We start from the raw sequence: 17,948 nt of genomic DNA on the forward strand, positions 1-17,948 counted from the left end.
GTGTGTGTCTGTGGGGTGTGGAGGCAGGTCTCACTGATGAACAAACTCCCAAATTTTCTTCCTCCCACGGATGAAGCCTCTGAGGCCTCCCTGAGTCAGCGGTGTGCCCAAACCAGGGAATTCCGGGCCTTTCTGGGTGCAAGGCTGCTTTCTTACAAACACGCAGACCGAGGCAGAAAACTGGAGCTGGTCCCGTTCTCTCCCTCTGGGTTCTCTCTGTCCTCCCTGGCTCCTTTTCATCTTTCCAGTTAATCCTTTCTGGGCCAGCGTTTCGGAGCTAAGGCTCTGACCTGTGCAAAAGCTAGCCTTTATTTATTGAGCACTTACTCCGTGCTAGCTGCCTCGCCTATCATTCAGTTAATCTTTGATCGACCAACCCTCCGCACTCCACTGCCACCCCAGACCTGGCCCATCGTCTCTGGACCACTGCCATGGCCGCCTAACGATTCTTTTTGTGATGGTTGATTAAATCTAGTCTGTCCCTGGCACTAGACTCCAAGCCCCTGAAGGCGGGGACCATGTCTATTTATTCACCACTGAGTCCCCAGCACCAAGCATCAAGATCGCAGGATCCACAGCAAATAATAGTTGAATTCAGAGGAAAGAATGAACAACATATGAAGTGGGGCTCATTACTTCCAATTCAGAAGGACAAAACGAGGCTCAGTGGGCTTAAGTAATTTATGTCTTTTTAGAGCAATTCACTGTCAGGGTGAAGGTTAAAACTCAGGTTATTCTACACTAAACTGGAAGGGCACCCTGCAGGGAGAAGGCGATACTCAGGTTTTATTAAATTCAGGAGCCTGGTCTGCGGGACTGGACCGTATTTATGGCCCTCGCTAGCCTTTTACAAGGACCCCAACAATTCACAGAGTTTAAGCTGCTGAGTCTCAAGACTGGAACGTGTGAGAAAGTCACTGCCAGTCACTATGGAGTGCTTACCATGTACTGAGTCATGTGCAAAAGGAGCCAATGTGGTTCCTGCCCCTGGGAGAGCAATAGGGTGTCAATCAGGAGAAGGTACAGAGTCATCAGGTGTTGACCGAGGGCTTCCTGGGGCCTGGGAACTGTGTTTGATGCTGGGATCACAGCAGGGATGCCTAGACATGGCTCCCTCCCTCTTGGAAACCAAAGTCTGGTAGGAAAGGCTTAAGGTGAACAGATAATCATCCTAATTATCGAACTGCAATTGGGAAAAGTACCAAGAAGAAGTACAAAGTCACATGACACCATGCAGCAGTATTCAGGGAGTAGAGTTCAAGAAATCCTCCTGGGTGAAGTCACATGTGAGCCAAGGCCTGCGATATCAATAGGGTTGGTCCGAGATGGAGGGAGGGGAAGAGTATGCCGAGAAGAGGAAGGGAAGCATGCGCAAAGGCCCTGAAGTAGGAAGGCGAGTGTGACTAGAGAGCTGTTGGTGATGCGTCAGGAGAGGTGGGCAGTGGCAGCCCATGCCAGGCCTTGGAGGCTGCTGGGGATCTTGCTCCTTGCTCTGAGGGCAGTGGGAAGCCCTGCGATGTTTACAAGGCCAAGTGAGGGGGCTAGCCCAATGGGGGTCAGGAGGCACTTCCTTCCACAGAGGGCTGCTGTGAGCAGGTCCTCCTCCCCTCCCTCTTCAAATGCATTCCTCCTGTCCCCAGGGAGCACCGTCCTGTCTTAGAGAGAGTCCGGCTGGGGATGACCCCAGCACTTGGCTTTTTCCCTTTCCCAGAGCCCCGTCACTCCCAGCCTCCCCTGGGTGTCTGTGTCTCTTGTCACTTGCTTTAAGTTTCCTAATATAGCCTGGCTGTTTCCTCCCCAGCTGGTGGCCCAGAGCGCTCTCTGTGGCAATCTCAGTTTTTCCTAGGCTTAAAGGGACCATGTCAGTCCATCTCACACCAAATCTAAGCTAAAGGTAGGTGGGTTGATTTAATGTCCAGCCCAGGGTTTAGATGTCTTCTCTTCCCCCGGTTTACCATCTTCTCTGCTCTACTCTTGTTTACTTTTCCTTTTTTCTCCTTTCTGCTGAGACACAGCTGGACCTGGATGTGAGTTTTGAGCCCTGATGTCCCTCTTACCTCTAGCTGCTCTGCCGGCTGTATAGAGCACCAGGGACTGCGCACCGCCCCACCCCCCCCACCCCCCACCCCCGCCCGGACAAGTTAAAGCAGAATTTCTGGTGCTGAGGCCTAGGAAACCTGTATTTCATTTTCAGAGCTTCTAGAGTGGAGGTCAGGATCGAGCACCATGGGCTCAGAGCATGAGCTCCGGGTATCACAAAGACTTGGGTTTGAATCCAGCTTTCTTAGCTCTCACCACCAACCTCCTCTCCTGTAAACAGGCATCATCACGGGGCCTGCCTCACAGGACCACTGAAAGGTTTACGTGAGCCGCTGACACTGCGCATGGTCCTTGAGGGGCCTCTTCATGGTGAAAGGCTGGGGTGAGGCAGGAGCGGGGGCCTGAGCTGGAACAGCCTGTGCTGGGAGGGACCAGGCAGTGTGGAGTCACGTGGACCCGCTGTCCTTCCCCTCCAGAGTCACAGGGTCCCAATTTCTAGAAGTCCCACAATCTCAAATCTCAGGGAGCTTCATGTCCTACATGTCATTGACCAATAGGGCCGTGGAGGCCTGAAAAAGGGGAGACAGTGCACAAGGTCACACGACGAGATGGGATTTCTGGTCAGGTTCAGCCAATCAGTCGGCAAATGTCTGTGGAGCACCTCTCTGTGCCAGACACCACTCCAGGTGCTGGGGACACATCGGAGAACAAAACAGGAGAGGTCCCTGCCCTCACAGGGCTTCCACTCCAGCAGGAAGAGAAAAGCAACAAATGCAGGAGGAGACAAATGCTATAGAAAACAAGTAAAAATAACCTGGGGATGTCTACGTGTTTGGGGGTGCAGGTGGATTGCAGTTTTAAATAGGGTGGGGTCAGGACAGTGCTCACTGAGCAAAGACCTGGTGGCTATCTGGAGGAAGAGGGATCGGACACAGGGAACAGCCTGCACAAAGGCCCCTGGGCGAGCATACCTGGCCGCCGACCTTACGATTCCCTTACCTGGCATGCTGTTTCCGTTCTGCAGCCAGCCAGGGTAGAGGCATTCATTGAGAAGAAGGCCATTTGGGATTTTTTGGTTGACAAGCATGTGTTTAAAACAAAGGCTCTGAATTCCACCCCCCCCCAACACACTCAATTTGGTGAACATTGTGTCAGGTACCATTCTGTACACTGGAAGCCTGAAGATGAAGGCAGAGACCTGGCTTTCAGTGGTGCTGTCGAGGAGAGAAAGACCGAGAAGGTGGAAGAGGAGTGTGGCGTAAGGGGAGAGGATGCGTTGGCAGCGGCTGTGTAACATCTGGAGGCATCCACCTCCAAGCTGACACGTGCATGCTGTATGGCAGGGGAAGGGCTTGAGGATATATATTTGTGTGTGTGTGTGTGTGTGTGTTGGGGGGAGTCAGCAGGACATAGATGACAGTTACAAAAACCAAATAATTCAGTTGCCCAGGGAGGATGGGGAGATGGTTGTGGACAGAGCCTTGGGGAGCACAGCATGTTAGGATGGGGGGGGAGTATGAAGATACTTTGTCAGCTTTGTGTCGACTTGTTCATACAATTCAGGGGACCTCACATACTAGCACAACTTTGTAGAAGCACGTTATCACACACACGTTTTCCTTCTGAGTTTTCCAGAGATCTCGGCTCATTTAAACCTCAAACAACCCTGAGAGGTAGGAGGCAATTACTGTCTCCGACAGGTGAGGAAGCTGAGGCACAGGGAGGTTGTCACTTGCCAGAGGTGACACTGCTAGCAATGGCAGAGGCAGGATTTGGAGCCAGCGGTCTGGCTTCCTGTGTCTGTGCTCCTAACTGCTGCTCTGTGCTGCCTCTTGTTCCAGGAGCTCACGAGCTCACTCACGGACATGCAAGGTCTCCTTGTACATGCCACCATCCTGCATACACAGGGTCTTACGTGGTCTCAGTTTCACTAATGCCCACGGCCTCACACACTCACTTATCCTAGAGTGTCTCCCTATATTGCGCTTTGTGCTCGGGTGGCTGGAACATTCAGAACCTCTCACACACCCATCATGTCATCCCTTTGGGACCTTGGGTACTCACCCCACTGTAGACACACTGCACTGAGCACTCATGATCTCATATAGTCAAAAGACACTGACACGTATGCCCATAAAAGTCTTCTAACCCTGGCTGGTGTGTATTGAGCTCCCGCCTGTGAACTGAAAGGTGGCTGGTTTGGTTCCCAGTCAGGGCACATGCCTGGGTTGCAGGCCACGTCCCCTGCTGGGGGCATGTGAGAAGCAGCTGATCATGTATCTCTCGCACACTGATGTTTCTGTCCCTCTCTCCCTCCCTTCTCCTCTCCCTAAAGTAAATAGATAAAATTTTTTAAAAGTCTATACATATGGCCTTGCACACATACACACTCCCGTGCTCTCCAACACAGCTCTGTGCTTTCCAACATTCACACGACTGTGCAAACTCACTGTCTTATTCATTCACGAGCTTGGACATTCACATCACCTTGCACAGCAGGATAACCACGCACATCTGTTTAACCTAACATACTGACAGCCTTGCCTGCTACACAACTTTGCACTCTGACCCCCAACGGCCTTGCATCCTCACTCAACTCTGCTTGTCCTCGCGCCCGCAAGACCTCAAATGCTCTCATAAGCTACGCTGTATCTCATCACGACGTGCACACATGCTCTCGGTCGTCCTCGGTGCACACACTGCCTTGCACATCCAGGATTCTTCATGCCCCACCACCCAGCACTCCCCCACAGATGCAAATATTCATATTGCTGTCTACTCAATATCCTGCCTCCTCAGTCTTGCACCTTCATTCTCTTCTGTGTGATTTAAAATCTGCACACATTTAAATTCACACTCACAGCTCTCACCTGTTCATACAACTTTACATTTAAAATTGACAACCTCAACCTTGCACTATTTTGCACACTAAAGACCTCAGCTTGTTCTCACCAACAGAAAGATTCACACCATCATGCAAACCCCTCTGACTTGTCCATTTGTGTCTGTGCACACTTGTTTAACCTCACACACTACCAGGACCTCACCTGCTTACACAACTTTACACACTGATGCTCTGACTCACACAACCTTACTCTATCTTGCACACTTGTGACCTTGCCATGTTTCCACCAACAAAGACATTTACACCACTGCACAAACTCCTTGTAGTTCGTCTACCCATGTTCTTGCACACTCACGTAACCTCACATCCTCAGAGCCTCGCCTGTTTTCATATCCTCAAACTCCTGGTCCCTCGGATGGCCTTGCCCACTCCTGCCCTGGCACACCCAGGTCGCTGTGTACACGCAGGGGCCCCACCTTGCTGTTCCACTGACACCATCTCTCCTCGCCCGCAGGGACTTACCAAGGCCAGTTTACCAACGGCATGCGCCACGGCTACGGCGTACGCCAGAGTGTGCCCTACGGTATGGCCGTGGTGGTGCGCTCGCCGCTACGCACGTCGCTCTCGTCCCTGCGCAGCGAGCACAGCAACGGCACGGTGGCCCCGGACTCGCCCACCTCACCTGTCTCTGACGGCCCGCCGCTGCCCTCGCCCGCCATCCCGCGCGGCGGCTTCGCGCTCAGCCTGCTGGCCAACGCCGAGGTGGCCGCGCGGGCGTCCAAGGGCGGCGGCCTGTTCCAGCGGGGCGCGCTGCTGGGCAAGCTGCGGCGGGCCGAGTCCCGCACGTCCCTAGGCAGCCAGCGCAGCCGCGTCAGCTTCCTCAAGAGCGACCTCAGCTCGGGCGCCAGCGACGCCGCTTCCACTGCCAGCCTGGGCGAGGGCGCAGAGGGCGCCGACGAGGCCGCGCCCTTCGAGGCCGACATCGACGCCACCACCACGGAGACCTACATGGGCGAGTGGAAGAACGACAAACGCTCAGGCTTCGGCGTCAGCGAGCGCTCCAGCGGCCTCCGCTACGAGGGCGAGTGGCTGGACAACCTGCGCCACGGCTACGGCTGCACCACGCTGCCTGACGGCCGCCGCGAGGAGGGCAAGTACCGCCACAACGTTCTGGTCAAAGGCACCAAGCGCCGTGTGCTGCCACTCAAGAGCAACAAAGTCCGACAGAAGGTGGAGCACAGCATGGAGGGCGCCCAGCACGCTGCTGCCATAGCGCGCCAGAAGGCCGAGATCGCTGCCTCCAGGTAGGACCCTGGAGTGGGCACAGATGGGATAGGCCCCACTGAGGAAAGGGGTCCTGGGACCCAGCCACCTAGGAGGCCCTGTATTGAAGCCTGTTTCTGCTTCTTGTACCGCCAGGGCTTCCTTTAATGGGAGGCGCTTCAGGATCTGGTGTCACCAGTTCTCCATCCAGTCACCCACCCATCCACTGGGCTACTCCCATCCACCCACTTACCAACTCCTCCATGCACTTAATCCTTCCCTCCACCGAAACTATCTGATATCCACCAGAACCACCAAGTCTTCACCAAGGATTCACCCCACCCACCCACCCACTCACTCCACTTCCTGTGTATCCATTGAACCATCCAGTCAGGTATCCATCCACCCAACCACCCACTCCATCACCCAGCTCCCCATCCCACCACCCCGTCATCCATCTGCTCACCCACTCCTCCATTCACCCATCTTCTCTACTACACACCCGAACAACTCTGTTCCCTCAGCCCCTCTGTCCATCTGACGCAACCTAACATCCATCTGACCAATGACCTGTCCACTCAATTACTTCTTGTCCCACCCGCATCCAACTTTCCACCCCTTGACCGACCCAGCCATCCAATCACCCAGAGATCCATCCAGACATCCAGACACCCTTCAACCACCCATCCGTCCTCTCATCCACCAGCCATCCACATTTACTCAACTGCTTCCCACCCATCCTAACATCCAACCATGTTTTCATCCACGTCCACTCATCCATCCACCCATCCAACCACCTCCACCACCCAGACACTTCTGCCCGGCAATCCATCCACACTTCATTTACTCAGCCACTCCCACCTACCCATCTGCCAGTCCTGCATTCATTCGTCTGCCTGATGCAGGCAGGAATGTAATATGCCCAGGACCACCTGGCAAGCAGCTGGAGGAGCCGGGGCTCCAGCCCCTAGCTTTCTCATTCCACAGCTCTAGCCAGCGCATCTTGGTATCTCTAAACTTTGTAAACTTTAGATGGCAGTGAACGTGTGAGCAGTAGCCCAGCTACAACTGAAAGAAGGCATGGGCTTCTTGGTTAGGGGCAGGGCCAGCCTTATGACCAGGTGATCATATAATTTGTTTTCCAAAACGGGGCACTTTTATGAGTTAAAGGGGGCACTTTTTAAAAATGAAACTTACAGGTTGGAATAATTTTAGATTCACAGAGAAGTTGCAAAGATAGTACAGAAAGTTCCCACATACCTTCTGTCCATTTTCCCCTGACATGAACTTCTTATATGGCCGACATACATTTGTCAAAGCTGATTTGTACGTTACCATTAACTGAACTTCAGACTGTTTGAATTTGTACTAGTTTTTCCGCTACTGTCCTTGTTCTGTTCCAGGATCCCATATTGCATTTAGCTGTCAAGTCTTCCTAGTGTCCTCTGGTCCTCGACAGTTTTAGTTTCCTATTTTCCATGACCGTGTCAGTTTCAAGCAGTACTGCTCAGGTATTTTGAGACTGTCCATCAATTTGGATTGGTCAATGTTGTCCTCATAACCAGACTGGGGTTACAGGTTTGGGGGAAGAAGACCACAGAAGTAGAGTGCCCTTCCTGTCGCATCATATCAGGAGCACACAATCGCGACGTGACTTAGCACAGAAAATGTTAACCTCGATCACTTGGTAAGGTGGTGTCTGCCAGGTTTCTCGGCTGTAGGTTACCATTTCCCCCTTTGGAATACATTCTGTTCAACCCATACTTGAGAAGGAGAACGTTCTGGAATTAGTTCTGTAGCAAGGAATATCAGTATGTCATTTGGAATTCTTCTGTAAGGAAGATTTGTCCCTTCTCCCCAATGGAACATTTAAAATTATTATGCTAGGTGTGTATAGGTACGACAGGCATTAGCAAGGACTGTCCTGGGCTACCCCGGGACACGGTGGGGCTCAGACTAGGTGAGAGCTCTTGATTCAAACAACCAGGAGCTAGAATTCTGGCGCTTCTACTGAAGAGCTGTGGGACCCTGCCCCAGTTGCTCCACCACTCTGAGCCCTGGACTCGCTTTCCTCCTAGTGCTGTTTGAGGCGTGGATGAGCGAATGCCCATAAAATGCCTGGCACCGAGCAGCCAGCCATGACAGCAGTCACTGTCATCATCTAACGTGTTTGATTTTAACGGTGAGGAAATGGAAGCTTGGGGACAAGGAGGGACTTCCCCCAGCGCTCACCTGTTGGGGGCACAGTCTTGCCCCTTCTGCCCCTTTGTTTTCCCTGCCCTCCTGCCCTTGAATGTGAAGGTGTTGAGCTCTTTCTGAGAAGGCTGCCAGGCCCAAGCTAGGAACCAGTCTCTGGAGTGAGAAGGTGGTGTCCAACTCCCTCCACACGGTGCTGCCAGGAGGGGAGTGAGGGGACATCTGGATTCCTCCTGTGTCTGAGGAGCATGCCCTGTGCTTCCTGGCTCATTTTAAGCTCAGACTGAATTTCCAATTAAGGAAATCTTTGGGTTAGGAGGAAAAGCAAGGTTGTCTCCCTCCTGGGGGCTTTGGTGAGTAATCGGGCCACAGAGGAACAGGACACTTACCCTGTAGCCACCAGCCTCCTGGTTGCAAGTGGGCCAGGGTTTCTCTCCATTGTGACCTCCGGCTCCTTGCCACAGGCCCACCTGCAACTCGTCAGCTCAGAGTCTAGGACAGCCTTCCCAGAGGGGAGGGAGAAAGCTGACACGTCTCTTCCCCCTAAAATGGGCTACGGCTTGAAAAAGATTCTAGACCTGTCCTGTCCAGTATGGTAACCACTAGCCACACGTGACTGTTGAGCTCTTGAAATGTGACCAATCTGAATTGAGATGTGCTTTAAGTGTGAAACAGACACTGGATTCCAAAGACTTAGTAAGAAAAGAATATAAAGTAACCCACTAATAATTTTATATTGATTACACGTTGAAATGATTATATTTTAGATACATTAGGTTAGATTGAATCTGGGTTTGATTTCTTTTTACTTTTTGAATGCAGCTACTAGAAAATGACATGTGACTCACATTGTATTTTTCCTGGACAGTGCTGTTGCTTTAGATGCATTCTGGCCCTTAGGGGATAGTCGCTGACCAGATGCGGAAACCGGGGTCTGGAAAGAGACAAAGAGGTTCCCACAGACGCTAAATGGTGGATAGGGAACTAAGCCTCCTGTCTTCTGATTTTGTGGCTAAGAACCCTTTTTGTAATACCTTTTAGGGTCATGGACACTGGGCCCTGGAGGGAAGCTGGGATGTTTGGGAAGGTGTCTAAACTTTCTGGTTGTCATGCCAACGCCTGATGAATGGCTCCCATTTGGAAGCAGCACAGTGAGTGGTCAAAGTGGGGTTTTGGCTCTCTGCCTCTCGCTCACCCTAGCTTGTCTTCTCTTCAGGCTTCAGTTCTCTCATCTTTGAAAGGAGAATAATGATATCTACCTTGGAGTGTTTTCGTGAGAGTTACATCAGAGACTGTACTCGAAGCCCTCAGCACAGGGCTGGATGCAGGAAGTGCTCAGTAAATGTGAGCTGCTGCTGTCATTGTCTGGTATCCTTGTTCTTGCGTCCCTGCGGCAGGGGCTGGGACTGGGGCAGGGGCTGGGGCTGGCCTGCAGGAGGTCTCCCCTGCTCCAGGAAGTGAGGTGCAGAATGTCTCAGGTTTCGTACCCAAGTGGCATCAGTGTGGCCCTGAAGACAGGGCTCCCTGAACTGGTCTGTCTTCTGCTCCTCTACCTCCACACCTCCGTCTCCTCCCCAGACTGGCCCCGGAAATTCCTAAGGTTAGTGCAGGGTTAGAGCTGGTTTTGAGAGTTACTGGGAGGTGAATTCTCAGGTGAACAGGAGCCCGTGTGGTACAGCAACTAGGAGCTTAGACTGGGGAGTTGAACAGATGCAGGTTTGAATCTGGGTTCAAGTTCTTATAAGCTGTGTGACCTTAGGCCTTACCCAGTTACCTTACCTCTCTGGGCCTCACTTTCCTCTTTATTCCTCAAATGGGAATTATAGTAAGTCTTCCTCCAGAGTATGGGGAGTAGAAGAAACAGCCCATGTAAAGTGACTGCACTTTGAAGGTGTGTGCAAGGAGGTAGAAGCTGTTCTTATGAATCATGAGTCACTCCTTACTGAGGGAAGCATCTCCCTTGAGAACGGACTTGCCCCGAGGGAAGGCCCCGTCTTCTCTCACATCCCTGCAACTCTGTTTTCCAACTTGCATCTTCATAGTCCCAAGTTTCGCTACATCCGTGTGCCACCTCTACTTACCATTTTTTTCTACTTACTGTTTTAATCTCTATTTTAAATCAACTTACTTACAAATACGTACTTTATGGAAAAGGTAGCCTTTTGCCCTGGCAGGTGTGGCTCAGTCGGTTGGGTGTTGTCCCGCAAAGCGAAAGGTAGCTGGTTTGATTCCGGTCAGGGCATGTGCCTGGGCTGCAGGTTTGATTCCCTGTCAGGGCACATGCTTAGGCTTTGGGTTCAGTCCCCGTTCGGGGCATGTACAGGAGACAGCCAATCATGTTTCTCTCTCAAATCAATGTTTCTCTCCCGCTCTTTCTCCCTCCCTTCCTCTCTCTCTAAAATCAAAAATAAAAATTTAAAAGAGAAAAAGGAAGACTTTTGAGTCCCTTGTCAAAGTGGGAGACCCTTGTCTTGGGAAATTCAGAAAACAGAACGATGCTATTTGAGTCTGAGGTCAAACTAGTCTTGCCGAAGGTGTTGAGCCAGCAGTCTGCTTTCTTTTTGCTAAAAGGAGACGTTGGCAAGAGATTGGCAGGTGTGACAGAACCTTTGGCGCCGACGAGGTTTGTCCTGGACTAACGAGAGGAGTGGATGTGGTGCTGCTTCAGGCTGGGACTGCACTGCCGGCGCTCACTTCCAGACCACCAGGGCACGAGACCACCTGGGGGGAGAGCGCCTGGCCCTGGACTAGGTCTGAGGGAGGGTCTTGGTAAGTGCCCATGTTCGAGCCTGTTTATTTAGGGTCATTTAGTAAACATAGACACAGTTCTTATTCCTGGGTTCCAGGCCGGATTCTAAGTTCTTTACACATATTAACTTAATTAATCATGCGAACTGCCCTGAGGAAGGCACTATTATTCCCATACTACAGATGCGGAAACTGAGGCACGGGTCTCAAACGAGGTAATTTAGCCAAGTAATGGCAGAGCTGGGAGTTGAGACCCCAGAGCCTGGAGACCTGGTTCTAGAATGCTTTTAACCATGATCTGACCTCTGGCCAGTTTTCTCTTACAAACTTGGAATTGCACTTACTCCGTGCCAAGGCCTGAGCTGGGGCCCTGGGCACCCAGGGGACCAGGGTGGCTGGCTCCCTCGGCCGGGGACCCCCAGCTGAGCAGCAGAGACAGACAAGGATGGGACACCATCAGTGGTGGGTTAGAGGGAAGCATGAACAGAATAGCCGAGTGCCCCAGGGGTGGTCTGGCAAAGTGCCCTGCAGGTGGTGGGTGACACTGGTTGAGAACTTGCCAGTTGGAGAAGAGGGAGAGAAAGGTCATTCCAGGTAGAGGCATGGAAGTGGGAACGTGTGTGGTGTATTCTGGGAGCAGTGAGTCATCGGGTGAGCAGGGGTGGGTGAGGGAAGAGATTAGTGATGAGGCGGGGAAGGCAGCCTAGGGCCAGGTTAGGACGAGTTTTGAATGCCAGGTTAAAGAGCTTCAAATTTACTATGCGGCAGACGCTATTCAAAGTGCACAGCTGAATACACTTATCTAATTCTAACGGTTGTGCGTGGAAATTTTTTTTTTTTTTATCATGGCCCAAATCACACAGGTAGTAAATGCTCAAATTGGGATTCTGGCCCCAGAGTTTATGTTCTTAGCCACTACACTATTCTGCCACTCAGATTTGAGTGAGCTTCTCTCTGTTTTCTCTCTCTCTCTCTTTTTCTTTTTACATTGCTCAGAACAACATACTTGTTAAACTTTAAGTAATAAAACCATGCTCCTGTTTCCACCTGAGTCGAACCTCCAAAGTTACCTTGTTAACAGCTCACTTACAGCTTTCTCCATGTACTTACTCTGCTTCCCCTACCCCCTGCAACTGGCACGGCCTACGTAGCTTGCCTTTTTTGACTTCCTACGTTTTGAGATTTCTTCATCTCATGCACATAGACCTGCCTTATTCTGTCAATAGCTGCGTAATATTCCACAGTTGGGATGTACCATGACTGATTTAACCAGGCCCACTGAGGTGGAGACTGAAACCATTCATGTTCGCATGGTTACAGATGAGGCTTTGGTGAACACCCTGCTCATGTTCCTGTTCACGGAGCTGGTTAAAGGGGTGGCTCAGCCAGGCGGCTCACCTAATCAGACACCGCCAAGCATCGTTGGAACGCACTGGAAGTAGAGTGCCAGTTAACCTAGGTCTTCCCAAGGGGCTGACTCCTGACACTCACATTCAAAATGTAAATTCGCCGGTCTCTCTCCTGACAAGGTCCACAGCACCCGTGAGTGGGTTAACGCAAACAATACCCCACCCCCAGTATATGTTCAATAGCTTTTTAAAAAAATTCTCACCCAAGGACACGCTTATTGATTTTAGAGAAAGGGGAAGGGAGGGAGAGAGGGAGAAAGCATCGATGTGAGAGAGAAACATCAGTTGCCTCACTGAACCCGCAACCTAGGCATGTGCCCTGACTGGGAATTGAACCCGCAGCCTTTCGGTTTACAGGACAACGATCCAATCAACTGAGCCACACCACCCACAGCTCAATAGGTATTTAAGAATAATCATTATAAGGGGTGCAAATTATTTGTCTACTGGGGGGTCCCCCGTGTCTTTGTCCATCCTTGCCTGCAGAGATCTACATTTATGGGTAAAATTTCTAGAAGTGGAATTGCTGAGTCAGAAAGTGTGCATTGTAATCGTTATCAGAACCCCAGGTAACCTAGAAAGGGTAGCACCTAATTTACGCTCTACCCCCCACCAACAGTGCACAAGAGGGCTCTTCCTCACCCCGTGCCAACGCTGTGTATCACTGCCAGCCTTCTCCACCTTTGCCACACTGAGGGCATGCAGGTGACTGTGAGCCCCACGACCATCGGTCACTGCCCGTGTCCAGAGGCAAAACTCTGCCCTTGCTCTGTTTCTGGCCCTCTTCCCGAGATTCCTGGACATGGGGTCCCACTGGTGGGATTAAACTCCCTGGGGATGGCCTTGAAACATTGAGCAGGACCCCCTCCCCGGCCTCCTGCCCTGCATCATATCCCTCCTTCGAAAATTGCCAGATGGACAGAATCCCTTTACTCCTGAGACTGGACAGTGGGGTGGATGGAATGTCCTCAGTTGCCAGGGCCAGACTCCCGTGATACACACGAGGCAAATGCGATGCCACAGCCGGCCTTGGAGCCGAGTGGTCTGGGGAAAGGGAGAAGAGCTCGCCTGGGTCTCTGGCGGCCAGGCTGTGTTCAAATACAGGGACAGTGTGTTTGGGGGAGCCGGGCCTTCCAAGCTGGGGGTGTGGAGGACCAGAGGAAAGATGCCACGAGCTACCATCAGTTCCCAGAAAACACGGTCAGAGCTGAAAGACACCATTAGGAGGATGCAGCCCAAGGTGCTCATTTCACAGATGGAGAAACTGAGGCCTAGAAAAGAACAGTGACTTGGGCTCAGAGTAGAGAGGAGCATGATGGGAAGGTTCTTGTGAAATGTTGGTTGGCTTTTGGGTCACGTTTGATAAATCAACTAGGAAAGGGGAGGCAAAGGGGAGGCAACTAGGAAAGGACTGTTTTTATCCTTCCCGCCCCCAGCTCCATGAAATGTTCTTCAGGTCCAGCTCCAGAAACTTTCCTACTTGATTTTTTAAGCCTAAATAGCAGAGTTAGAAAACAGACAGGCCAACAGCCTGCAACTTTGGGAGAAAAATGCTCCTTTCCCCAATGCAAGGGTTCCCCCATGTCTCAGTGAATGATCCAACCATATGAAGCCAGTGCTTGGCCTCCAGCAGGGTCAGGGACTCAGGGGTCAGTGACAGAATGGCCCAGACAGAGGCGTTAGACTAACCGCCATCGTGAGAAAGGCAGTGGCTGCCGCAGGGCACGGGCTTAAGGGCTCAGACTCAGGGTCAGGCTGCCTGGGCTCTTGTCCTGGGCACTGCTGGCTATGGGGGCGAGTGACTTCCCCCCAAACTGTCCGTACCTCCATTTCTTCATCTCTAAGATGGGGTCATAGGAGAGCCCGCCTTGTGGGGCATAGGAAAGGATCGAGTGCTTAGGTCGGTGCCTGGCACAGCTCGGTGCCCTGTTCTCACTGCCGAGCACCAGGCTCTGTGCTAATGACCTCTGTTGAATCATCTCATTTAATCCTCAGGAGGGAGGTGCCATTCGTTGTATTAACCCATTTCACAGATGAGGAAACTCACCCGAAGTCCCAAAATAACTGGCACAGCAAGGCTTCAAATTCTCTGCTCTGGACTCCCCCCTTGACCACTGTTGGAAGTGCAAGTCTTTGAGCTCTAACATTTCACGTTGCCATCCTGCCTTGGCCATACTTTGTGTGGCAGAGCTGTTGCGAGCATAGGCTGAGGAGACCGAGGAATTGAGTACAAATCCCGCCCTGTTGCTTGCTGGTTCTGTGTCCTAGGTATTTTCTGAGCCTCACTGTCCCCATCTATAGGGACAATGTAAGGACTAAATGAGATGATGTGCACAGAGGACTTTGCACGGGCCTGGTGCGCAGTAAGGAGAGGCCAGCTTTATCATCATTCTTCTTACCACAAGACTCGGGGTTAGAGAGGCCAGCAGGCTCCTCCTCCATGCTTCATCCTTCCCCAGTGAGGCTGTTTTGCTCCCCTGGGTTTCCAAAGCCCAGTCTAACTTCCACTTGACTTCCTACGGCCATACCAGTGAGTCCCTGCCATTAGCAGAGGAGCTAAAAATAAAGCCCAGCCTTCAATCCTACAAGTAAACACCCAGCTCTCTAAAATTAGCTCCTTTGCCACAGGTCTCTGGAGCCAGGCTGGCTTGAGGGATGGAACTTGGTGAGGCTGGTTGTCATAGCCAGGCAGGTCCCTGGCCAAGTGTCCACGTCACCCCACCTGGCTGCCGAACCTCTGGTCCTGTGGGGGAACCAAATGCCCCTTATTTGTCTCCAGCCTCTTTTCTGACTCTGTTGCCACCAGCCCCGTGCCGGCCACCAGCACTCTCATCACACCACTGTCAGGGCCCCTCCTCAGCTCCCCTCTCCTCTCCCTGGCCTGTACTCTACAGCAGCTGGAGTGAGCTTTTCACAATGTCGGCCTGACCATGCCACTCAAGTGAGCAAAACTTCGATGGGGTCTTTAGTTTGGATGCCCCTGAAAGCAGGGCCTGAAACAAGGATTAGGGTGCAGGTAAGTCGATTTGGGAGGTGATGCCAGGAAGGAGGAGGTGAGAGGAAGCGATAGTGAGAGAGGAAGAAGGAAGAGCCAATATAAATGCTCGTTACTGCATCATCACTGCAGACCACAGACTGGGACCTCAGTCCAGAACACCCCCTGGGTTGTGCGTCGAGCGTGGGGGGGCGGTGGGCAAAGCGTCATCCACTGACTCCAGCCCCCAATTCACTGAAGATTTCCCTGGGGGCACAAATGCCCCTGTACTTACAGGTGTGCTTGTGCTCAGGGTGAGGGCGCAGGAACATCCTGTAGCATCAGAACAGGCTCTGGGCAGAAAGTGGAAAACTCCCCAGGGGCACTGGCAGTGTCAGGGCAGCCGTCCTCTGCAGCTGTGGGTGAAATTAGGGGTAGATTGAGATGTAATGTGGGCCTCAGGGTGTGTCTTGAGAAGTTTCAGAGTCCTTACTTTGGTCCACAGGATCCTGTCTGGCTCCAGCTTATCCATCAGCCCATCTCACATCACTCTCCCAACACGCACCCTTAGCCACGGCTCCTTCAAAGGGCCATTCTCTTTTCTGCCCATGCCCATCCTTTGCACATGCTGTTTCATTTGCCTGAAATGCTCTTCCCCTACCTCGTTCATTGGGCCTCACGCAGCTCAAATGTTTCTTCTTCAGGGAAGCTCTGAGCTCCCATCTAGACTGGGTTCCCTGTTTTGTGTGTCTCTGCCACACTGTCCCTACTCACTCTGTTTTGCCATTTGGTTGTACGCTACATGGGGACAGGGACCCTGCCTGCCATGTTCACTGCCAGGTGCCAGCACCGGGCACAGCACCCAGCACATATATGAGGCTCAGGAAGCATCGCTGACTGACTTGAATTAGGTCTCAACCATCTCACAAGGGGAGCCACCTTCCATCTGCTCATTTAAGCTTTCAAACCCATTCGCCAAATATTTATTGAGCACCTACTATATGCCAAGTAGTGTTCTGGGCACTTGGGGAAGAAAACCTAAAGATCCAGGTCTGAAAGGAATTTACATTCTAGTTGGGGAGACAGCACAGCTGATATAATAAACTACCAAGCAAGCTGCTTCTTTAAATAAGTGGTCAGGGTAGGCCTCGTTGAGAAAATGACAGGAAGAGTTGAAAGAGTTAGCCAGGGAGATGTCTGGGGGAAGAGCAGCCCAATACAGGGCAGAGCAAGGCGAAAGCTCCAAGGTGGCCACATGCCTGGCATGCTGTAGGAACAGCAAAGAGACCAGCGTGGCTGATGTGAACTGAGAGAACAGTACAAGAGGGTGGGGACAGATCACTATGCCAGTATGGGAGCCTCTAGCTGCATGGGGCAACTTAAATTGAAATCAGTTGAAGTGAAATAAATTAAAAGTTCTATTCTTCAGTTGCAGTGGCCCCATGTCAGACGCCTGATAGCCACCGTATTGGACGGCACAGATATAGACCATTTCCCTCATTGCTCAAAGTCCTCGTCGACATGCCTCAGCGGGGCCTGCAGGTCATTCATTGTAGGGCAGCATCCTTGCCGACGCATAACTGGGCACATGTCCTGGGGTCCTTTCCTCACCTCCCAAAGTGGGAATGATTAAAGCATGCAAGGCCATTTGGTCCCGCCCCAGGCAAAGTCAGAATGCCTTTCCCAGTGTCCTTGCCAAATGGTCCTTCAGTCACTGCTTCTCTATCTCTGGGCATGGGAAACTCACCGCCTCCTGAGACAATCCAGGCTAACTTTGGACAGCTCTGACTTTTGGATTTGCTAAAACCAGAAGAATGTTCTGCCTCTTTGTAGTTCTAAGCACTGGTCCCAGTTCTGCCCTTTGGGACTATGTCCTTTAGAACTGAGGTCAGCGGCATGGAACAGAACCTGCCCATAGTCTAAGCCACTGGGATTATCGTCTCATAGGAAGATCAGAGAGGCAGCTTCGTGATGCTCTCAGGAACACACCTCCACCTGTCTTTGCCTTCTGCTCTCTTTAGAGTGGCTTCGTTCTTTTACCCCAAGATGGCCACCGCATCCCTAGCTTCATCTCTGCATTTCAGGGCACAGCTTGAAATGCAACAGCTTCTGTTCATGGGAAGTGAAGCTCACCCAGGGGTTTATGTCTCATTCTCCAGAATGGGTGACACGGACTTCCTTAGATGCAAGGAGTCTGGGAGGTGAATATTTTTAGCTTTTTAGCTGGACACATTGCTTTCCTAAACAAGATTAGGCTTCTGTTAGCAGGGAACAAGGGAGGAATGGATATTTGGTGATTAGCTAGCAATGTCTGGCCCAGACGTCCCTGCAGAGATTTAAAAGGTTGCGATCTCAACCCCAAAAGTCTTCTCCGATCTAAACTTCTCCAGTCCCTTTCCTCAGCCTCCGTTTTCATGTCTCCCCACTTTGGTCCATTTTCCAGTTGGAGAAACAGAGGCACAGACATCACTTA

The 17,948-nt window shown here is 51.7% G+C and overlaps 1 protein-coding gene across 1 annotated transcript in view; it reads left to right on the plus strand.

The window, feature by feature from the left end:
* The window catches only part of JPH2 (junctophilin 2), a 57,707-nt gene that overhangs the window by 15,611 nt on the left and 24,148 nt on the right, over positions 1 to 17,948 (plus strand). The window contains exon 2 of the mRNA XM_045194539.3: positions 5,400 to 6,189. Within this exon, the coding sequence (XP_045050474.2) occupies positions 5,400 to 6,189 (790 nt within the window). The remainder of the gene's footprint in view (positions 1 to 5,399; positions 6,190 to 17,948) is intronic.

The sequence above is a fragment of the Desmodus rotundus genome, chromosome 6 (genome assembly GCF_022682495.2).
Source record: "Desmodus rotundus isolate HL8 chromosome 6, HLdesRot8A.1, whole genome shotgun sequence".
Lineage (NCBI taxonomy): Eukaryota > Metazoa > Chordata > Mammalia > Chiroptera > Phyllostomidae > Desmodus > Desmodus rotundus.